General features: G+C 41.8%; 1 protein-coding gene across 1 annotated transcript in view; it reads left to right on the top strand.

Moving 5' to 3' along the window:
• The first annotated feature begins 811 nt into the window (after positions 1–811).
• Positions 812–25,132, top strand: part of cdh13 (cadherin 13, H-cadherin (heart)) — a 385,568-nt gene continuing 361,247 nt past the window's right edge. The window contains exon 1 of the mRNA XM_079681783.1: positions 812–1,048. Within this exon, the coding sequence (XP_079537909.1) occupies positions 1,004–1,048 (45 nt within the window). The 5' untranslated portion in view covers positions 812–1,003. The remainder of the gene's footprint in view (positions 1,049–25,132) is intronic.

The following is a 25,132-nucleotide window of genomic DNA, read 5'->3' as shown; positions in this document are numbered from 1 at the left end:
TCAACAATGGAATTTTGATCAGTAGCAATGGCCATGTCATGGGACCTTTAAGAGTTTTTTTAATCTTTTTTTTTACTTTTAGAAGATTCCTGACATTTTATAGGCCAAACAATTAAGTGATAAATGGAGCCTATCTTGGGAGACTAATTGATAATGAAAGTAATCGTTGCAGCCCTAGTCATTTAATGCAAGACCATAAAATCCTGCAGGTAGAATTTAGATGAAGTGCAGTCCAGATATAGGTAAGAAGGAAAGCGGAAGCGCTCATCTGACAAACAAACGCAAATTAATTAAAGAGCTTGGAGGATGTAAAAACAGTGATGAAAAAATTAAATCCACTGTTTATGAATGTTGCAATCCGTGGTCTTGTCAATATCTGTCACGCCGTTACATTTTTACTGTAATTTTATTGCAATGTTGCACAACTCTAAAATGATTACCAAACTTTTGTTTCTCTCTCTGCATTGTGCACACTCATACACAGGATGCATTTAATAGAGGCTTGAATAAATGACGCTGGGAGCCGTAAATCAACCTTTAAAAGGGGGGCAGGATAATAGATGCTAGAATAAGTGCTATAAAGCTGTCTGATGAGGGGGAAACAAACGACCCAGGATGATGCATCGTCGAACAGCCTCATGGGCTACATCACAAAAAAAATTAGTGATGATGACCCTCCACTTAGATAGAGCCCCATCCTCAACCCCAGTACCACCACTCCCCTCCTCCTTCTCAACTCCTCCCCCCCCCCCCCCCCCCCCCCCCGTCTCTCTACTCATAAATCTATTGGCTGTGGTCTCGGCACCACGATCCAATGCTTTGCTGATCAGACTGCAGTTGTGTTTTGGGGAAGTTGGCAGCTGGAGGCTCACGGCGAAAGGCTTTCCTCTCTCTCCGGCGCTTGGACAGTGGAATTATGAGCAGAGCTGACCCAGCATACATCACCCTGTCTTGAATCTGTTTTCTGTTTCACACCGCGAGAACATAACAAAAAAAAAACACCATGGAGATTGGAGTCCGCATCCTCTTGGCTTTCCTCGTCCCCCAGGTAAGACAGAACAAATGTGTGTGGGTGTAAAAGTGTTGGGTTTATGGACAGTTTCACCCAGACGCAGATTCGTCTTTTAGTTTTGTGGGCATCTGCCTGCTCTCGCTCGCTCGGGCTACTCTTGACGCACACAGCAAGCCTTGACAAGTTTGTCCCGAGTCCGCAGACCGCATACAGCTACATATTAGACACCTGCACGGATCTTTATATGCGGTGCCGAGCTAAGTTTATCAGCGTTTTTAGTCTTCTCTGTGTGCGCACGGCTGTCATCGGTGGCACAGAGTTTGGGGGGCTGAGGGGGTCGGGTTTTTGGTGATCTGCAGTGAACGCTCACTTTAGGAATGCCTTAAAACATTTTTTTCAGAAAGAGAGAATGAAGGGATGGTGGAGAGAAAAAAGGGAGAGGCGGAGGGAGAGAGAAAGAGTGGTTTATCTTATGTCTATGTGCAAATCACGGCTCCGGCTCTTGTCACCAGTCGCATCTATATTCCGCTCAGCCACCAACTTGAGCGTTTCTTTGGGCTCGCGTGTGTGTGTTTGTGTGTTTGTGTGTGTGTGTGTGTGTGTGTGTGTGTGTGTGTGTGTGTGTGTGTGTGTGTGTGTGTGTGTGTGTGTGTGTGTGTGTGTGTGTGTGTGTGTGTGTGTGTGTGTGTGTGTGTGAAGCAAGCGGAGGGGAGGAGAGGAGAGGAGGGTGTCACAGAGAACTTGGCCGCTCTACTGTGTTATTTGTGGCGCCTCTCTATTTCCCTCAGTCTATTGCTCCCCGTAGACGCGGATTCTCTCTAGGGATATTTAATAAAGCCTTAATTCCCACTGTGATAGAGGCACTCGCCCGTTTGATCTGACTTTAATATGCGAGGGAAGGGAGTGAGAGAGAGGTAACTCTGAACAGCTGTGCCTGCCAGTCGTCTTTAGATGACTATTTAAATGGAGAAGGGCACCATCAAGGCTGCTCAATTTGATGTGACATCTCTTAACACTTCATGTGTGCACTTTTACAGGCGTGGATAACATCGCTGAGTTCAAGTGCCCTTGAGCAAACATGAAACACGCTGAAGGGATGCTTTTCTCAGCTGGCTTGACAGTTGACAATATAAAAAACCAAATATTTCCTTCAAGGAGATCAGTGCAAATTATACATTTAAGTCATCACCTTAGCCACTTGATGACAGTGTCTTGTGGCAAGCTGCAAAAGTTTAAGTGGCAGCTAATTTTGGAAATAACCAGGCTGAGATTTTTCTGAGTAGAGCAACAATGGGAGAGCCCCGAAGCGTGGCAGGCAAACAGCTCATTTGGGAAACTCTGTGTTGTTGTGCTGCTTCTCTCTCTTCTTTCTTATCCTCTCTTTCTCCTTCCTGATGTGTTGAAAGGCAGCCGGCACCACTGCTCATTTGGTATTTCGTGTTTGACCTGTGTAGGCTTAGTGCACACTTTCTGTTGTGTATTATTCATTTTTAATTGGATAAGCCATCAGCTCATTTCCACGTTGTATTTCGATCTTCTGATCTGAGACGTTCATGATTCAGGCTAATAGTGCCTACAAAATAAATAATTTAGCTCTCCGTTTTATTGATTAGGATCTGCCCCCTCTTGAACACAAAAGCACTGCACACCGCCCACCATACACACACACTGGGGAGGCTTTTTTCCCCCATTGACTAAATGCATTCACTATCCCTATTACTACATGCGTTGTACACTGATTTTCTTCTGCATTTCGTCTCTAGCACTTTGATGTGGACGATCAGGAATAAAACACACTAATTTAAACACAAAAGTTACTGCAACCCCCCTTCCCCTCTGGCTTCCTGTTCTATCCAACAGAACCACCCCACATTTCCAGCAAAATTGCTCTTACTTAAAATATCCTCAAAAATGTAAAATAAAAAATATTCCTTTGATCTACCAATCCATGAAGACATCTTAAATCCACCTACCGCCCATCTTAACTAATGACTCTCAAAGTTGGTTCCCTGGTACTCTACCGCACCTACAACAAACTAAACATTTTGTGCATCATTAAAAAGAGCATATAGGGACAATTTCTGCAAATAAAACAATAAGTAGGTGTCCATTCCTCCAAAACAAGTTAATTTGGGCAAATATAAACTTTTATATGATTGGGACACATCATGCCAAACCAACCAACTGTTCTTGCTGCTGCTAGCATTTGCAGTATTTAAGGAAGCTAACTCTAAATAAGTTCAATTAAGATAATCTGATGACAATTGTAATTTTTTGAATACAATTAGTTCTAATGGCATCAATTAGTATACAATTCATAATCTGTCTACAAATTATGATTGTTAAAAAATAGTTGTCCTCTAAGGGGTCTCTGGTCCACCCAACAATTGATAACCTTTTAACTAGATAAAAACACCAGCAGCCAAAAATAATTTGAGTCCAAGAACGTTAGATTGACTGTATTTATAAAGTGCTTAATCCAGTCATTTCCGCTCCTCAAAGCACTTTTACCTCCACAAGTCATCCTTCACCTATTCCTACAGATGCAGGGACTGCCATGCAAGGTACCATCTACTCAAATAAACTAACATTTACACACCATTGGCCATGCCATTGGGAGCACTTTAGCATTAAGTATTTCCCAAGGATAAATTAACATGTTGACAGCAGGGGATCGAACCCACAACCTTCCAATTGAAAAACAACCTCACTACCTACAAAATGTTTGTCCCCAACAAACGTCAGATCCCACTGAACAGTTACCTACCTACCTCCCAAGGAAACATTGGTCAACCTTCAAATGAATAATGGTGGAGCAGAAGCCCATACTCCTCCTGTGCTTATTGGGACATCCGGTAATAGAGCCCATCGTTAAAGCTTGCCCTCTCAAAAGTCTAAAAAGAACTTTGACTCAAGGACTTTGCATCCGTTAAATAAATAAAGTGATACCCTCAAAGACAGTGCCAGATCTGTAGCAGGTGAGATGTATGGTGCTGGCTGTCTTTTGGCCTGTACTTGTGGCAGGCTGATTTACATGCTGACCCAGCTCTATGGGGAAATCTTTATCATCAGGCTGTCCCACCCCAAGCGGTAGCTGTAAATATCTTTAAACATCCCCCACAAGTAGATGGATCCATTAGGTGAAAAAATCCCATTAACACCACTGGAAACACCACAAAAAACATTTATCATATGTTTTCCAGCCAGCTTGTTACCCCCACCCCCCTGTTTCAGAATGACCGGAACGTCCAATCTCACAGTATTATGGTGTGTGGGATCGAACGAGGTTACTCTTATTTATGGATGCTGAGGTAAGGAGCCAAGTTCCTCTTTGCAATAAGCTGCAATACTCTCACACACCCCCACATATGAGCATCACGGCAGTAGCAGCCCCCTCCTTCCAAATGAAACGCTAAGCAGTCTCTCCGGGTGGAGCAATGATTCAGATTAAGCACAGCTGGGAGGTGCAGTTGTGAAGAGTTTTCTCCCCTTCTTTCCCCACACGGAGTCCTTCACCTTGTCTTCCCTCCTCTTTGTCTGTCTTTTATGTTTGCCCCCCCCTTTCATATTTTGCTTTGTTTTACCACCCACCTACATTCACCCTTGTTATTTTAACAAGTTAATGTGATTTGCCAACCTTTAATCCCTCAATTGTCTCCTCAAAAACATAATTTTCTTTCATTAAATGCTTTCTCCGTGTTTCCTTCTATCACTTCCTCTCCAGTAGGACAGTTGTACTCACAATTTAAATGATGGGCTGCTACCTGGGCGTGTCTGCGGTAAGATTTGCTGTCACAGACATTTATAGGCGCGGTGACCAACGGACTGTTAAAGTGTCCTGTTTAAGCCTCCGCGGGCACAGAGAGAGGCAGATACGGAGAGAGAGGAGGGAGTTCACGGTCTCCGAGAATATTTTTTCAAGTGTGGCACCGGAGGCAAAGAGTTTCCATGGTGTTCTGTTACTCATGAAGAGGGCTGACCTTCGTGGTGACACATAAACAAACTCGCACCGGAGATGCCTGACACAGACAGCCACGCTTTATACTTTTATCCCCTCTGACTCTCCTCTTTTGTCTCATCCTCCCTCCGTCCTGGAGGCCGCTCATTGATCTAGAATTATCAAAAGAGAGGACACGGCTATTCTTGGTATGTCAAGGACCATTTATTATTCAGGAGAGCAGCAACAGGTGGGAGAAATGAACAGACACACACACAAATTCTATTGAGAGGCATGTTGCGCTCTTTTAATCTCGATTATATCTCAATGTTGAGGCATTTTCTAATCATAGGTTTTCTTGTTAAATCATATAATGAAGGGCAAACTTTTCTGTGGCGTCCGCTCTATGTACAGATGGAGCCATGTCATTTCTGTCACTGGAGTTATGAATGATCCTTTCAAAGCAGTCAGACCTTCAGCTTACCTCTTGTTTCTCAGAAGAAGCTATCTGTGTGTGAACCTGCCACCCCTCTGTTGCCGAGGGCTATCTGTATAGACACAATGGTTAAGGAGCAACAGTATGACATGATACAAAGGCTACACTAATGATGAATTTCCATTCATTAAGGCTGGATGATTTATTTTTTCTCTTAACGGTGTCTTCCCTAACCTTCCTGGCTACCCCGTTCTTCTCCTCTCTAAATGCTCACTGGTGTTTCCGTTCCCATTGTCAAGCAGACGGAATAAAGGGTTAGGGTTTAGCGAAATTGTAGTGAGGTTTGCAATTTTACCAGCCTACAGAGACACAAAAACACTCAGAATAAAAAGAAACATGAAATTGCTCAAGTGAGAGCAGGCCAATACCAATCTACTGTAGACATCGCTGTTTAAATGTACACTTGTGTTACTCCCGGTCCAACAATCGACGGGCAAATAGGCTTTCTAGTGCGGGGCTTTGAGGTTTTAGGCTCCTTCACATTCTATCTTTGCTTTTTCCTGTGGGAAAGCACACTGCCAACCACAATCTGTGGTGCTACAGGTCTCTTTGGATTTTTTATATTTTTTTGTGAGTCAGCGATTATTGAAAGATAACATCGTACTCTAAAAGCATCCTGTTAGTGAACAAATACACACATGCATGCACACCAACACCCAAGCTTGGACACGGAAGGATATGCACAAACACACTTGTGCCCCTTTTCTTTTAATGGAAGAGTCTGAAACACACCGTTTTTATATTTATCCATTTGTTCCCCTGTGACTGTGGATGAGCAGCACTCCGTTGTAATGGGCTGTAAGGTCAAACACTATCTTAACTCCGCCGTGGAAGGGTGTGACCTTTTAGGGAAACACACTCTTCCTCAATCTTCTCTCCCTTGACGTTGCCAGCCCGCTCTCCTGAGTAAAAGGAGTGGATGTGAGAGCAGGATGAAGGGAGGGAGGATGAGGGATAGAGATAGTGAGAGTAGTAATTAAAGTAAATATGTCCCCTTAGCGCTCCATTAGAATCTGCTTGTATTCGATATAAGTGGCCTAATTATGCGAAACGCCAATGGACATTGGTTTGGTGTATTCGTGAAATGTGCCAAGTGAAAAAAGAGGCAAAAACCCTGAATCCTAGGAGAGTGGATTAATGGCTTATTTGTGAGTGCAGATGAGTTTTAGTGGGAAGAGAAAGCAGTGAAGAGAAACACATACACACACAAAAGGCCTCAGTAACCATGTGTGAAGGACACGGCTGTACAATGTGATGCTGTCCCTTCAGTTGATCACGCTTTCATCTCGGTTTGTTCTCCTCTTGTCAATTTTGTGGTCAGACATCATGTGAACAAGCACAAAGATAAGAGAGGTGACATATAGATACCCAGGTAGGGACAGCAACTGAAAGAAAAAGCAACTATGTAGCGTTATAAAAAAACGCTATCCCCTCATACAAAACCTAAAGTGTGTGAGGAAGCGATACATGTTCCCCACTGGGTCTGTCGCGATAATCAATAAATTGACTTATCGTCCGATAAATAAAAATGGACTCAATAACTTTTCTGAGCTCGATAAATTGCCGTTTACATGCATGTTTGTTTACATAAGGATGTGACAAGAATTTTTGTGAATTGTCAACGGGGCGGTCCTCTGTCGGTGCAACTTCAATGATGCCATTTAAAAACATAAAAAGTTAAGGGCGGTGACGGCCTTCAGCGAATCGAGCCGGCCCTTGACGACCGGCCGTTCTGTGACTCTCCAGATGGCCAGTCCGCGGAGGGTGGAAAATACATACCGGAAATAAACAAAGACGTGCAACGGGAAGGTGTTCCCAAGGGAAACAAAACTTAAAATATTAAATGAAACAATCTCATCTCAACTTATTATGAATTAAACATTCACAAACTTATAATTATGTATTCACATGTTTAACTCTGTTACATATGCACGCAACGAACAGAAGAGCGTAGGGCAGAATTAGGAGGGTATTCCGTTTCGTAGCGTTTGTGCACCGTTTTGAAATGCCGCTCTAAATTACCCTTCTTCGGTAAAGCCACACTCGCATTGCAGATGAGACGGATGGACTTTGAATTGGAATAAACAAAAAAATAATCATCCTCCCACTCGGGGTGAAAATGATATATTTTGGGCTTTTTTGCTTCTGCCATAATTGTAGTCTTGTGTGTGTGCGGACTGTCACTCCTGTTGACACGGACAACATCAGCTAACTAGTGCCCACTGCCCACCAGCCACGCCCCAACTGGGTCACGTCAATCACAAAGCTTTGATGCGTTCAAGTGCATTATTCTGGCACAGGAAGATTATGTTATAGGACATTAACGATAAAACAGAATAATGTTGTTCTATTTTTAGACACATCTCACGATCGACTGGGAATCGCGATCGACTGGTTGGGCACCCCTGATATAGAGACAAGCAGGGGACAACGTGTGACTTACTCGAGGGGAATTTGAAGTTAAATGGAATTGGTTGCAAAACCTAATAACACATCTCCGGTGTGGGAATATTTTCGATTCAAGCCAAATCAACGAGGCGGACCTACGGACTTGAATGAGCCGGGCGGTGTGTCACATTTGTTTTTAAAAAGGTAGCAACAAAAGCTAGCAATACGACCAACCTTAAACTGCATCTGAAACTCAACCACCCCATTCCGTTCCCATTCAGCAAACACGGCAGCTGGAGATGGATATATATATATATATATATATATATATATATATATATATATATATATATATGAGAGAGAGAGAGAGCTCTGTTTTCCGGCCTGAGTCTATTTAATTGATTGTTTTGGTTGTGTATGATTTAATTAATTATTTATAATTTAATTTGTTTTATTTATTATATATAATTTATATATTTGAATATTATTTCACATTTCATTTGCAATGCTGGATGTTCAATAAAAAGTTCAGTTTGAAAGGATGTACTTTAATTATTATTATATATTATCATTATGTCAGTGATCTAAAATGGTCTTACAACGGTGCAGACAATATTATCATTCATCGCAATAATTTCCGGGAAAATGTATCGTCCAACAAAAATTACCGTGACGGGCCTAGTCCCCACCCCTCGTCTCTCAATTTTTCTGTGCCCGTGTCGCCTCCTCCTCCGCCATCAGTTCTGACAAATACTCTCTGTAACACATTACAGATATTCAAGAGCTTTTCACCCACTCTGTTTGTCTGTCTCTTCGCCAAACTCGAAAACATCCAGATATGTCCTCCCCTCTCTTTTTTTGCCACACACACACACGCACACACGCACACACACACACACACACACACACACACACACACACACACACACACACACACACACACACACACACACACACGCACACGCACACGCACACACACGCACACGCACACGCACACACAAGCTCAAGATGAACACGTTCTTTTTTTTCAGCGTGATTGCAACGACTCCTCTCTATTGCTGCAGAGTGTGTGAAGCCGCCAGCAGCACAGTGGGAGTATTCATGTAAAAGAGCTGGTACTGCGGGGTCCAATTTTTTCCACAAGAGTAGTTTTCGCCCATGATAGTGGCAAGCGAAGATGTTGTGAGTTGCATTAGCCTTGCAGTGAGTAGTGCTCCATTGTTGGTGTGATGCACTTTTATTTGGTTAAGGTAATAGATGCATTGTAGCTCGTTGGTGAGTCATGAAAAAGAGCCACTTAGCATACGTCACTGAATAGCTTTTCATCACTGGCTGTATTGTCAATTGTAGCCACAGGGTCAAAAGAGGGTGATGGAGATTGCTTCAAGCTGCACTTGATCTATTTTTCATGAGAGTATTGGTAGGTGAGCATTTCAGCATCTAGATGAGTGTTGCTTTAGCAAAACATAGCTGTTTACATGAGTAGTATAATGACATTTATAGAAATGAATTTTTGTTTGCATTCAGAGAAAGAAGCAAATCAAACGGCCTCTGTATTTCCCCTGTCATGTATTTACTTTCACTTATCAAACCAAATGGAGCACTGGGGAGGAAAATTCAAAAATCCAAACAGTTATCAACTGTGCTGTAATACCTCAGGAGGAAACAACACCGCCTGCTTTCAACAGGACCTAGCCCCAATTAGGCTTTACACACAAATTCAGATAAACACCTAAAAGAGCACTTTTTTTATCTCTCTGAGGTCCTCATCACTGATTTATTTATCAGGGTGGCCACTTAAGAGTTTAATGAGGTCTAGAAATGTCTGACTGTACTTCTGAACACAAGAGTGTGTGATGCTTACCTTGCACTACCCCTATGGATTACCTCTGGCGTACTAACATGCAAAAGATCTGCTTACTTAGTCAAACAACAAAACTTTACAATTAAGAAGTTTTGAAGACAACCCCATCTGTTTTACATTAGCCACCCACAGTACATTTTTATTACAGATATAGTGTTGAAACAACCAGTGGAAAAAACAGGAAATCAAGAACAGCTGTAAAGTTTAATGCAGTCCAGCACATAAGCAGCGATATATAACCTAGGTTTATGATGCTTACCATACTAAGTGTCTGTTGAGACTGTGATAGCAAGGTGTTGATTCAGGTGCTGAATTTCATTTGCCGCTCACTGTATGTGAATTTGTGTATACAGACTAATTATTTTTGCAAAGATAGCTAACAGAATTTAAGATTACTTAGTGGCGGCAGGCTTGCATCCCTCTGATTAATCATGGATGCTGTTTTGGCTGTATTCTTTATGCACAGAGACACCCAAGTGCTTTTGCTGACCGCTGCACTTTATAAAGCTTCTCATTTCTCACTTCCTAATCCACTGTGATTGTTAAATCCTCCACATAATAATTCTATGTTGATACTTGTTTTGAAAGTGGCTTTTTCCGGTTTATTTGGAACGGATCTCAAGGTTAGTCTTAGAAGAAGGGGAAGACAAACATGCTGCTCCTTTGTCGCAAATATGAAAGTAGGAATGATACGTATAGTGTTAAACCTGGATAATCATACACAATGTATCGTCACCTTGACTTTAACATTGGTTGCAAAGCTCCAGGCGAAGCCCAATTCTATGATGAGCCCCTTTATTCTTGGAGCATGTGATGTGACTGTTTGAAGGCATCAGCCCTACTTTTTCATACTCTCCCAACACAACTCTGGTTTTTTTTCACTTCACTCCGTGTTCAGCAAATGTCTTTGAAGTAATCAAATACCTCTCTGCTGTTAAACGGAACTGATAGCTGAGAAGGTCTTCTTGACTTTTACAAGAAATCACTGCAGCTAACTCACTTAGCCTCTTTTCATCAGATCACCTTCCTTTCCGCCGTTTTCCTCTTCCTCTCCTTAATGTGTTTCTTTTCTCCTCCCTTCAGCCGGAAATTCACAAAATCTAATCTCTAATAAAATGTTTGCCCTTCCTCTGCCTGTCTGTTAGCTCCCTTCTTACATTATACTAGCTCCAGTGTTGCAGGAGACATTAGGTGGGAGACACTTTTGACCTGTGAGCATTTTCTTCTTCTTCTTGTCTGCCCTGATGTGTGCAGTTCCATACCTACTGCCTAGATGGAGACAGAATGACAGATATTGTTTAAGGGTTGCCAAGTATAATTGCCACTGAGATCCTCTTTTAAGCGGTGTGTGTATTGGTAGGTGTTCACGCATGTTTTTACTGTGTTGTTATGCCAGCATTGTACCTGGTAAGAGGGTCTTTTGAAAAAAGGTGTTTTGCAGAGGTAGCCATTTAGACCCCTTATCTTTACTGTCAAGAAACAGAATTGGAGGACTCATTTGAACGAAGCACACAAAGAATTACAATGGTGCCTACGCAGGCAGGCCGCTTCAAGGCAATTAGAAATGCTCTTCCCACTTATTGCTTTGGATGTCAGCATGTGGGGGAATGGGAGAGGGTCAACTTTTGCCTGCCACTGACAGAGAGGGCTGCCACTTCCGTTGAATTCCTTTAGACACAATTAATATCGCTTTTTCTCATATTAAAGTGGGAACTTCCATGGCTTTGAGCTTACAAATGAATTAAATGATGAAGAAAAATAATTAAGTGGAGGAAAAAAAGCCAAGGAGGATGCCATTTGGTATGTACACTAAGGACCTTGTCCATTATAGTTCTATGAACTGGTTTCACTCTTCTGTGAAACAGTTTGAAGTCACCTGGATTGGTGCCTTAATGATCCCCACTTTGATGTTACTGTAATGCAATATTTAGGGCAGGAAATGTTATAGAACTGCTATATTTGTCAATTCCAGATTCATATGTTCACACAGGAAAGAGCTTTCTTCATTCCTAATGAAAGGTTTCTCAAGTAAAAAGGCACTCCTTCCAGTTGCTCGGATGTCATAGACAAAAGGCCTGCTTAAGTGGAGTGTAACTCATTAAGAAGCCATAGGCTATTGCTTGGGGAAATGAATCATTGTTGTGGCTCAAAGGACAGATCTGACAGGTTTTGAGATCACAGATATATCTCTTTGATCACAGCTACTTGTGTTTTTTCTTCGGTAATCCATCTCATGTGGCAGCACCATGCATACGAAGGCATGGCCTATCACCATAACTACCATAATCTGCCCGTTGGCTTCTAATCCTAGCTGTTGTTCTTTTACTCATTTAGCCTGCTGTTTGTATACACTTTGATCTTGAGATATTCTTCCAAAAATAGTGAGACCGCCTCATTGACTTCCTGTATTGGGCGATCCAAGCAGAAATGTGTCCTGCAGACCTGAAGTAATTAAAGCAAAGAGTTTAAGGGCAAGGAGCTCGCGAACCGCATGTATACTGTAAGTGCTTGGATAGCCATTTCCAAGTACACTTAAGGGCTTTTGGTGAAGTTGGTCGTTCTGTGAAACTCAAGGGAAGGCTGAGGCAGCAGTAATGAAGGTAACAACGAGACTGCGGCTTTGACCGAGGTCTGGCAGCTGAGTGCAGTGATTTCCATAGAGATGTGGCATCCGCCCCCTCACACACATGCTGTGACTAAGACCCCATTTACACAGGAACGTTTACGCACCGTATGCGTTTTCAAAAAAGTATTCCGTTCACACGCATTCGATTCATTTAACGTGTCCGTTCACACGGGACCGCTGGAAACGCTGGAAACGCTGTAGTACATATGCCAGGCCTTTCAAGTGGCGCTGCTGCCGCCACAAAATACACCAAAAGCAGCGAAGAAGACCCTGGAGCATGGTTGCCATGGTTGCCCTTCTGTTTATTCTCCGCGATGGACGACGTGTGCTTCTGCTGTATATCTCTCCGGCAGTCCAACAGCAGATGAAAAACACCCACCTCTCCGCCTCTTCCAAGGAACGAGGGAACCATGCGGCAGAGTTTCCGTTAACATTTTTTTCCGCCGGTCAACATGTCCGTTAAAGTTTAAATCTTCCGGACAAAATTAGAAAAGTGCCGGTCAGAGGTATTCTTAGTTATTTATTGAGCTTTATAACAAATTGATAACGACTCTATATAACAATATAACAATAATACACGGAGCCTCTCTTTTCCTCCCCCTCTTCTGACAGCCCTGCAGGTTATCTCTGTGCAGGAGACGTGGGGACAGGGAGGCGGGGCTATTTAATCGTTATCAGAAAATGATCGTATAGAGGCGATTACACAGAGCCGTTTGACCCCCCAGAGCGTTCCGTTTGCAGATCTATCCACCTTGGGACCCGTTATTGTTTGCGGGGTCCGTTTCTATCGTTTTGTTACGGCCTCGTGTAAACGAAAGGGCTATACGCAAGAGAAACTATGCAGATATAACCCGTATCGTCCTTGTGTAAACGGGGTCTATTCAAACGACTGAAAAAAATGAATGGTAGAGTATCAAGAGGTTTTTTTGGACGTTTTCACCTGACAATGGCGTTTACACCTATGTAGACTGGCTTCAGCCCTCCTCGTTATGTGATTTTCACCACTCCGATCAGCTATAGGAGGCTGGCAGCTGGGCTATAGGCTTGCTGAGATTCTCTAAGGAGAAAGCTGACTGGATTAGATTTTCATTAGGATTGCATGCCTTCACTGTCACATCCTCTCCCCTTCCTGCACGCTTTACTGGACACAATTTTCCGCTGTGGTGGCCCCCATACTGACTGCTTGTTTTTTTACACAGCACTAGAGTCACACCGGGTGGCCGGTTATCAGTGCATTCACCATTTCAGAGCCCTGTGGGGTTGACCTGCTCAAAGAGGGCTTTTCTACCTTTCCTTGAGTCCCACTAGGAGACACGCTCTGCTGCAGCGCTGGGACAAGCCACCTATAGAATTACAGGAACTGTAGCAGGCAGTCAAAAGTCAAACAGAGTTCTGCACAGACCTAGGATGTGCATGTCCCACACATCCTCACTCACACACACTCTGTTGACTGACAGCTGAAGGCTGAGACTGTACAAGCTTGTGTTAGTGCTCCACAGAGGGTTTAGAAGATCGATGGGAGATAATTATTTCTAATGGAGCTTGAGGAGAAAGTACAGTGTCCTATTCAGCCATAGCTAGAGTGGGTATACAGAAAGCACCTGGAATCTACGATGTTCTTTCACTTGGCGATGTAATTAACACAAATTACTGGAATGGCCTTTGCCATCATTAAATGTCCACTTTTCAATCCGAGCTGGTAACCTTCAGGGTAAAAAGTCGAAACCCTGAAAGCATCAATATTTTTTTTTAGAGTTAGAGTTCACCCATATTTCTGACGAAATTTGTACTTGTTTTGGTAATAGAAGACATTCAGAAACAATATATGTGACCTGCTCAATCGAAATCAGTCGCATTGACCCAAAGACACATTTTGAGTTGTATACACTGTTGGAAAGAGGAGCTTCCTAGCTTTCTAATGATATCAGGATTGTTTTTGTACTCCAAATATTAAGCGAAATATGTCACATTATATAATGACTGTCACAGAGTCATCATTTTGAGAAAAAGGCCTTCAAAGTTTCCTCTTCTCTGGATCGATCTGATTGATTATTAGCGGAGCAAATGATCAAAATACTACGGAGGGAAGATATTTTCATTTGGATTACTGGTCTGGGGGGAGCTCGCGAGTGTGTGTGTGTGTATGTGTGTGTGTATACGTGTGTGTTTGTGTAATGTTGCGTTTGTGTGTATTGTGTTTGTTTCCCGGGGAAACACTCACGAGAAACACCGGCTGTTGTTATGCCTGCTGTGACGTAAAGTTACTCCGTTCTCCGCTTGTAATTATGCCGTTACAAGCTTCAAAGTTGTATTTATCATCTGAGTTTAATATTCTGAAAGCCAAGACTTTGTTTGATTGAAATCAGATGAAAACAAACTGCAACCGATACCTAAGATTACTATATCAATCAATCAACAACTTTATTAATCCCGCAAGGGGCAATTGGTTATGAGCAGCAGCTTATGTCATGTACACAGGCAGGAGCATAAAGGAAGAAAACACACAGATACACCCGGGAGCACAGATGTGGATCATTCCAATTTACACGATAGTTCATAGCATCACAATAATAAATAAATAATCAAGTTAAAAGCCTTTCAAGAATTTAAAAGTTTGAGTGCAGAAGGGATGAATGATTTTGAAAAGCAATTAGTCTTTAGAGCAGGTAGGGCATATCTTCGCCCTGATGGCAACAGACGGAATTCATGTGAAAGAACATGACCTGGAGAGTTCAGAGTGCTCTCTGCTTTCCTCAGAATCTGTTGCTCACAGAAGGAGTTTAAGTCTCTCTGCTTCACACCGATGATCTTGGAGCAGGTTTTAACAATGCTGTTCAGGCTGTTCCTGTCTTTCAGTGTAAGGCTATGGAACCAGCAGATAAAAGAAAAACAAATAAGGCTCTCAATGAATGCTTGGTAAAAACGACAAATAATGAAAGGCCTGACAGAGAAAGAGTTCAGTTTGCGAAGAAGATGCATTCTCTGTTGACCCCGCTTCACAATACACTCAGTATTCACATCAGATTTGAGGTGGTCATCGAAAATGGTCCCAAGTATTTGTATGATGTGACCATTTCTACATTGTCATTGTGTATGATTCCCTCCTTAGGAACATCCTTGTGACTTCTAAAATCAATGATCAATTCCTGGGTTTTAGAGACATTTCAATCCAGAAAACTGTCATCACACCAGGAAATAAAATCAGTAAGAGCACACTCGTGGCCTGATTCTGAGCCGCAACGGAAATTCTTACATTCATCCAAACACTATATAGGGCAATCATTTTCATGTTGCTCCCAATAGTGAAAAAATATTGTCAAATAAATATTGGAAAAAGCTAATAAAATAGGGGTTATGCAAATCTTTCATACATTGGTGGTTAGAATGATAACATGGTGTTGTCTAATATTGTTTTCATATAAATAATATCTTTGGCCTCAACTTAATTCCAGTTATTTTTTAACAGAAACAATGCGATATGGATTCATGTTGCCCACCACTGTTTTTTTTGTTTCTGCTCTTTGATAACCCGCCATTAAGTAACATTACCCTCCTTCGTTTGAGAATGTCAACAGTTCCATGGTAGTTTTGGACTCAGTGAAGCACTACCACACATTGTAAAGAAATGTATCACTTTAAAATAAAAAGCTTGTAATATATTACATTTTGAAAGTAACTTGCCTAACACTGGACATTAAAAAGCCATTAGCAGCTGTGACGAGTCAAGCAGTGAATTTTAAAACAGATATAATTTTAAACTTGTAATATAGCTACAATGATCAGACAGTCAGCAGTTACAAATCAAATTACCATCTGCAAAAGTACAAAGTTGTTTGTGAGGAGCACATTATTTATTGTGCGTATATGTGTGAGGGTCTGTGTTTGTGTGTGTGCTTAAGATTGTTTTGATCAAACTCTTAAGGCCTATATTCTCTTTCTCACCTGAAGAACAAACGTACCATTGCTTTTGAGATTTTAATATCGTAGTTTTGCGAGACAAAGGAGTCAGCCATTGGAATCCTCAAATAATCTATCTTGAATAATAGGACTTTTATTCTAAACATTCAAAAAGCAAACCACTTTAATTGCTAATGCACTTGTCAAGTGTTTGACTCCACCACGGATGCTCCTTGATAACGCTCAACATCAGAAGCACAGACAATTTATTCTCCCCACTAGCCTGAATGTGAAGAGGCTCAAACACTTACTTCTGTTTTTGCAGTGGGTGGGTGGAGGCTGCTTTTGCTGCTCTATGCTCAAGTTGGAAAGTTACTTGACTTAGCAGAGAACTGACAATGAATGTGTGGGAGGACAGACATTAAAATGATGATGACAAGAGGAGAATGTTTACAATGTACGTTTTTTTTAAAACTTTTAGATATTATGAGAACAGGGATTTTGAATTCAACTTCAAACAGATGTCAGTGAAAAATATTATGTCATTTTGTTTTTTTAGTAAAGTGTCTTCAAAGATATAATTTATTTAAATTCACTACTGAAAGTTCTTCTTGCTTTTAACCTCAAAGATGGTTACTTGAGCTACCGGCTTATGCTAATGGCTCACTAAAGTTGCATTTAAAATTAACTTGAGACTGGAATTGCTGTCCTACGGAGCCCTGGAGGGTTCATAGAGAGAAAAATAAATAAAACGTGGCCACGTTTTACTAAAGCGTGCGCACGAGTTACTAAAGCGTGCGCACGAGTTACTAAAGCGTGCGCACGAGTTAATAAAGCGTGCGCACGAGTTAATAAAGCGTGGCCTCGTTTTGTGTGTGTGCGCGCGCACGTGTGTGTGTGTGTGTGTTTGTGTGGGGGGCGTTTGGGTGGGGGGCGGCATTTGTTTATGATAGTATCGTTCGTTCCGGTGTACTCCGGCAGGACTATCACATCGAGATTAAGATTAAACGAATTTCTTTCACTTGGGAATACACATATAACTATGGAGAACCAGATTTGTGTAAATTACTGTTCGTGGTCATTTGAAAACAAATGCCGGTGGTGTCGGACACACACAAACACACCGAGCACGCACACAGAGCGGAGCTGAGCGTGCACACACACACACACACACACACACACACACACACACACACACACACACACACACACACACACACACACACACACACACACACACACACACACACACACACACCATGCGCCCCGGTGACAGGACATCTCCTTCATAAAACGAGGCGGAATACTCTGGTAGTTCGATGTGTGTAGAGGTGTGTGTGGTTAAACGTAGCAGCCTCGATCTCTATTCAGCGGTTCTAATGAAGGGAAACACAATGAAGTAAACAGTAAAAGGCACAGCTCTTTGCAGCTGGTGCTGCTCTTCTCAGATTCTGCTGAGTTACACGTTACTGCCTCCAGAGCCCTGTACTACGGAGCCAGTTCAACAGACCCTGGATATGTTCGATTTACCCGGCTTAACTAGCCCTAACAAACGCAATGTCGATAAGCGGTCCTGCGAAGCTGGTTATCAACTCAGTAAATCAACCAGGGTTTCTCTGACCGGTTGAGAGCGCGTTCACGTGAAAGGGACGGGGTTAGCAACATTTGACCAATCACAAACATGGAGACGCGTGCTGACAGCGCAGTGTCATACTTCATGAATGAATAGTGTAAATAGCGAATCCTGCTTCGTAGCACAGGCCACTGGTGCCGCAGAGATTTCATAAAGTGAAGGAGGTTTTCCTTCTATAAAACAGCTGTGGGCAGCATATACTGTCAGTCACGGACAGGAATCCCTCAATATAAATAAAACAAGGCCAAGCTTTATTAACTCGTTCGCACGCTTTATTAAATCGTGCGCACGCTTTAGTTATTAAATCGTGCGCACGCTTTAGTAACTCGTGCGCACGCTTTAGTAACTCGTGCGCACGCTTTAGTAACTCGTGCGCACGCTTTAGTAACTCGTGCGCACGCTTTAGTAAAACGTGGCCACGTTTTATTTATTTTTCTCTCTATGAACCCTCCAGGGCTCCGTACTGTCCTGATTTAGCATTGGACTACATTTGTTGGACTTAAAACAGAAAAATAATATCTTAAATCTGACACCTACACCACCCACAAGCACAGTCAGAAATGTAGCAGTAGTAGTAGTAGTAGTAGTAGTAGTAGTAGTAGTAGTAGTAGTAGTAGTAGTAGTAGTAGCACTCCCCAAGAGCTGCACAATGTTTAACTTTTACATTTTAGTAAGTAAAGTAAGTAAGTAAAATAATTGGTGGAGTTTAAAAAAAGCTAAAGTAAAGTTTATGGCATAACCTTAAATAAGAAAATATTGCTTAATTATTCTGCTGCTGTCAATGATAACACAAAAGGTCTAATATTAAAGCCCCTGTCACACTGTCCCGAAATTGACACCCGATGGACACACGATTAAGGAAGTGTTAAAATTCGGCTCTGATCGTAACAACATCGGGCCATTCGTGAGGGCATCTTAAGCCATCGTATGACCGCTGGTGGAGTTTCTCAGGCTCCGGCAGCAACTTCGGGAGCGGTGTCAACATCTTTGGCATGCCAAAGACGGCTTAAGATGCCCTCACAAATGGCCCGATGTTGCTACGATCAGAGCCGAATTTGAACATTTCCTTTACCGTGTGTCCATCTGGTTGTTTTATTGCACAACAAAATCATGTAAACATATTATGTAAATAACCCAATTTGTGTTCTGTGAAACTAAAAAGGATATAATATATTATTTTGAAGGCGAGGAAGTTGTTGTTGCTATGGAAACAACATGACGGAGAAAACGTAATATCTTCTACATATAAAGACGGAGAAAGTAAAGAACAAAGTTGGAAAATATCAGTACAGTATCATAATACTTTAACGTAATTGTTTGTGTTACTTTCGTTGCAGTTGCATATCTTAAATGTAATGTAAATGTTGCCTTCGTGTGTGGTTCGGGGCCATCTTCGTGCGAAATTCACAATTCCATATTCGTTTGTCCATCGGGTGTCAATTTCGGGACAGTGTGACAGGGGCTTTAAGGCCATCCTAGTGTATTGTTGACCTTGTTCATTCTTTTTAAACCCAAAATGGCAGTACTATATAGCCCCAATAATGACTAAAGAGGATATAGTATTTGATCTGAAGTGTGTTTTGTAGAAAGGCCATAGTTTTACCTAAACAATGACTGTATCAAAGATGTTCCATTCAACCATGACTTATCCCCCAAAGACCATGGCATTAAATGTCAGATTTGTGTCTTGTCTTGCGTTTTGTGAATCCTGATGATATCGTCTGCAGTAGAACACAATGAAATACCACGGTTTACTCTATTTGCCTTTAAGTGTGTTTGTCTGTGTGTGTTCATCTGGATCCATTTTAATTGCCCCCATAGCGCCCTTATAGGATCCAAAGGACTTTGTTTCTCATACATTTGAGATATACGTACATGTCATTTTTTTTCTCTTGACCAACATGATAGATAAAAGACACTCAGACATACAAAGGATTCTCCCTATTTGTTCTCATCCCACACAACCAATGCTATGACACAGACACACGCAGACATTTTCTCACAAGCATTAACACATCCAGGGTTTCTTAAATGCACAGACTCACACACACTTATTTTGGAAGTGCTAATGAATGTCTCTTGACGACTCCTCTGTTCTTCTGCTCCACTCAGGGAACTGACAGCTGGGGCAAACCTTGTTTTTAGTATGGACAACCATTCTCCTGGTGCTCACACTTGATGAAATCTATAACGTTGTTATTAAGGTATGGCGGATTCCAGGAGTTTATGCTGCAATCTAAAACTTTGCTGTGGTTCTGGTACGAAGACGTAATGATATTGTGTGCTGGAACTAGTCTTAATGTTTCTGCTTCCCTTTTTTTAACACAACATAGTTTGAGTAAATAGATTCAGCTCAGACTTTCAGATTGAATCTCAGTTGGACTTAATCCCTGGTGCCCCTGCTAATCTGCTTGGAAAAGGTCGAAAGACCTCCAAAGATTTCAGTCTATCTTTTTTTCTTTCTCATTCAACTGTTCATTTATTATCTCACGCTATCTTTGTCCGTCTCCTTTTTTCTCTTGCTATCATGACCTGCCCTTGTTTCTCTGTCTTTCATTCTTCCTCCCCATCGGAAAACATAATCACAGTCTTGCCTTCCTGTGTGAAAGATCAAAAACCTTGATCGAAGAAGCATTGCATAGCTTTGAGTTGCTCTGCATTCACAGGCAACATTACCAGTCTGAGCAACACCACTGCTTCAGTCTCATTGTGGGTGAAGATGCAGAGTGGAAGGGACAGATGGAGAGTGAAAAAAAGAGAAAGAGACTTGAGGGAGGAGGTAATGACGGTAGAATAGCAGAACAGCTGAGGCAGGTGGAGAGTGGTAGGAAAGTGAAAGCAGGTTGGGAGAAAGGAAAGAGATAGAGGGAATTGCAGTGCATGGAGGCTGTGTGGCAGGGCTGATGTGTGGACGGTAGGTGGACAGGGTCGCTGAGTTGTGGCTCTAAAATGGTTCCTGACAGAGTCATTTCTCACGTTAAAATGTACCCAGGCTTTTTTTTGTCAATGGTGGGAGGACAAGAGTGAACCACCCTTTCCACTTGTCATGAATATTTATTTGGTGAGAACGTTCAGAAGCTGCTGCGTAGAATGACAAATCGTGCTCTCTAAAGCAACTACCTATATTCTATTCCCATCTATAGCTTCACCCCTCTCCACCTGTCCTTCATCTGGAATATTCTCACCTTATGTCTTGTGCATTTGTATTGGGATGCACCTAAAAAGGCAGTTGTACGCATACATGAGAACCGAAACACCTCTCAATGCATAGTATCATAAACAAACACGTATGCACTGTTGAAAGGTTCTAAGCATTCTTTAAATGAAGTTCAATACTGTCGTCTTTTGCTGTGTGTATGTAGCCAGTTTAAGAATGAGCTGCTATCTTTTAGGAGGATCTTTTACCAGGTGTTGCATGACGTATTTCCTTGTGTAAATGACAGGTTTTAAAGCTAGAAATTAAGGAGTACCTAAAGTCAGTGTTAGCCTGCTAAATTGAACATTTCAAGCCCATCAGAGTTTGTTGTCAAAGTGTGTTTTGTTGATCTTCGAAAAATATTTCACAGGCTCCTAGGCTACGCCTGTACATCGGCAGCAAAGTGAGAAATTAAATCACAAGAGCTCAGCAAAGCAAGATTGGAATTGTTGTCTTTCTAAGTGTTTTTAAGAATGCACAATAACGAGCCGCGAGCAAACAAATAAACAAATATGTATCTGATACCTTCTAATAGAATCATCTTACTACAATCATCTTTACTTGCAGCACCTTTCATTTGAAAGACAAAATACTGAAAAAGTTCTGTGTTTTGTCCGTAAGGTAAGATTTTCAACTTTTGACCCCTCTTTTTAGAGGGCTTTTCTACTCAAACTGTTTTACCTGAAAAACAATGCCACACTAATATGTGTTTCAATTACCATTCCATTTAGCTTGCCAAGTGTAGCCCGAGATTGACCGTCTACTCAGAAAGGCCAAAGTGCACCAAGCCCACCTCCAACTGGGTTTGGGTGAAGTTTTGCCAACATGACCAACCCATAATGAACCACTTACTATCAGTCTCAAACTATGACCCCCCTCAGGGCCTTATCACTCTCAACCCTAGACTTTTTCCAATTCATGCCTGTGCAGGAGACCAGAGGGAAATATAGTTTAAAGACATCTGTTTTCAGCTCAAAGTGCTTGGATAGTTTATAACTGTAACTGTGGTTTCTCGGTTGTCTAATGTTCACTCCTATTGTAGCTATGTTTTAGTCTCCACCACCTCTTGAGGGACATACTGTACGTATGTTGTTCTTTAACTGCTAAATGTTTTAATGCGTACCAGTAGTTGTCTGTCTACTGTTTGGAGCTGGATATGTTGCATTTAGGGTTTATGAGATTATATATTTTTTTTTTAATTGAATGCTAGATGGAGCTTTAATGAATGTATATCGGCATAGACCAAGTGACTTACGTTTGACTTCGTATACAATTTAGGTTTCATTTGATCCCTTCTCATCATATTTACCCACTTTGACGACCAGCTGTGTGATATCCTGGATTTACAAAGCATGATAACCCATTACCCAGTGTGGAAGAAATGCTGTATCTCAAAATGGAACGGCATCGTTTACCAAATCTGACTTCCACTTCAAGTCCCTGATTAAACAGAAACCTCTAAATGGCAGAGTCAAAATCTCTCATACTTTGTTGGGTGTAGAAAGTGGCTGTGTTCCTGAGGCTGTATTTTCACAATCCTTATCCCAGACTCAGTTGTACTCTAGTAGCAGCCACTGTTGGATATACACCCCTTTTATTATCAATTGCCAGGCACGGCTGCAGAGATTTGGAGATAGATTTGGATTCAGGTTGGATCATCTGTCAGTATACAGGCATCAGCCAGGGCGAAGCAGGCTGGCTGAACACAGCACTCGAGCTGAAGTGTTGAAGGCAGAGCTTCTAGTGAAAAAACACCATCAAGTTCAGTATTTTGATGATTTTACTTGCTATGCTTTTTATTGCGCCATTTCTTTAAATTCCACTCTGCAAACCGTGCCTCCATTTCTCAGTTTTTATCCAACAAAGCACTTTAAGGATGATATGTCAGAACTAACCACCTTCCCTAATGCTTCACTTAATAAATATGATATCTGAAGGGTTGTCAAAAGGATGTCATTTAGTACACTTTAAGAGGAGTTAATGTGTATTATTCCTGCAGCTTTTCCGGCTTCTTTGCATGGCCTGCAGACGAGCGGCCTGACTTATTGCTCCGTTACTCCCGGAGAAAACAGAAATAGAAAATGGATTCGGAAGAGAGAAGCACAGATGCAATTTTCCCTTAAGCTGTGTGGTAAACAATGGTGACAAGAACAAGTTTTCAATAACTTTAAAGCAGAACTGAGAGAAAATAACGAATAAAGCACAGCCTTGTTTTCCATTATTTAATTTTCATTCTGCTGTTTTACAGGGTCAGTAAATAAGGAAGGATATGAAAACTGACAAACAATATACCGCCGTGTGTATTGTTTGCAAGTGTGTGGGTTCCTATTTCTCATTTTTCGCTTGAGCTTTACTCGTGGCCATGTGTGTGCTGTTGTGGTGAGTGTTGAGCTTGGAAAGAGAATGGTTTGAGGCAATCTTTTTTTATCCTGCTGGATCTCTCTCTGAGTGGAGAGATTGGGCTTTGTAGTTGTGATTGGAAGGAATTAAGGCCTGCCTTTGGTAGCAAGAAATAGCCGACAACTGGGAAACAGGTTGAGCCTTTCAGTGGTCTGTGTGTGTGTGTGTGTGTGTGTGTGTGTGTGTGTGTGTGTGTGTGTGTGTGTGTGTGTGTGTGTGTGTGTGTGTGTGTGTGTGTGTGTGTGTGTGTGTGTGTGTGTGTGTGTGTGTGTGTGTGTGTGTGTGTGTGTGTGTGTGTGTGTGTGTGTGTGCAGTAAGAGAAAGAAAAGAGAGAGATTAACGCACACCATTGCACATCATTCAATAGCTCTTCGAGGCTGCCCTTTTTCTTTCACCTCGCTCCCTTCTGCACGCTGATAACGAACTGCAATGAAAGGACTGCTGCAGTTGACTTATCTGGTTAGACCACATTAAGTATATGATATCATATCATACTGTATGGCTGTGGTCAAAATCACATTGTATGGAAGTCAATTCTTTGGACAAGAATAACAATATGCTGATATCACAAAGTCTGCAACGGGAGGATTTCAAACTGAATTGATTCAGGGGCCGCATATCGATATTGTACACCCGTTTTACCATAATGGAATATATTTGTATCAACTCATAAAATGCAAGTAAAATATATTTTGACAATTGCATTACTGCATTTTTTGAGACGTTTCAATTAAGTTATTATTCTTGATAAAAACAAACAAGCCAAAGTGAAACAGACCTGCCATTGGAATTTCAAACTAAAGCTTTTTCCCTTGGCATCGATTATACTAGATCATTGATCATTAAATCTATACCTGGATCCAGATCAATGGATTGTTGCTGGGCCTTTGAACCTTGCTGAATGTTTAAGCAATACACTTACACCTCCAAAGTCTTAGCGGGAAGCTTATGTGTCTTCATTTTGCCATCTGTGTCATGAAATATCCAGCTGCCAATTTGTTGCAGAGACAGAAGACAACATTTCTTTCTTCCCAGAGGGATTTCAACTTTCATCTTGGCCTTTCTTCACCATGAGCGTACAGTCTGACATCAAATCTGTCAAATCTTCAACTTTATGAACGAGTTATAGGACTTTAATAAGACGGGAAAGTATGGAACAGGTAGAGAAACAGGAAGGGCAAGTTCTTTTTATTTATTATCGGTCTTTTCGGAAGGCAGAGATTAAAGGTGCAGGCTCGGTTGGTTCCCCCCCTTTCCCACCCATCACTTGATATTGTTCTCCCTGCTCTGAGTTTTATCACACCAACAGGGGGTTTCTGATAGCATGCCACACCACTGGGAATAACAAATCAAACTTGTTTTACAGCAGCATCCACAACACAGCAAGGCAGATAGAGGAAGAGAGAGAAAGAAAGGAGCATGGCAGGGAGGTTGATGGAGCATTCAGAAGGTGGGAAGCAATGGTTTCCAGTTGGGAAAGAGGCAGAAAACCAAAACAAAGCTTTGGTTTGTTGTGCGTGTGTCTTCATTCTGTTATTTGAAAGTCTATCTGTTGAAACAGAGCACTCCAAAAGACTAAGGAATCAGAGTCAGCATCCAAACATGTGAACACGTTCTGCTTCAAGTTTCTCTGTTGGTTTGTTTTCAATGTGCAGCTTGACTTTGTCGTGTGTCTTTTCTCAA

Source organism: Notothenia rossii (genome assembly GCF_949606895.1).
Source record: "Notothenia rossii genome assembly, chromosome: 5".
Classification (NCBI taxonomy): domain Eukaryota; kingdom Metazoa; phylum Chordata; class Actinopteri; order Perciformes; family Nototheniidae; genus Notothenia; species Notothenia rossii.
The sequence above is the reverse complement of the archived record's forward strand: the minus strand, read 5'-3'. Positions and strand labels throughout refer to the sequence as shown.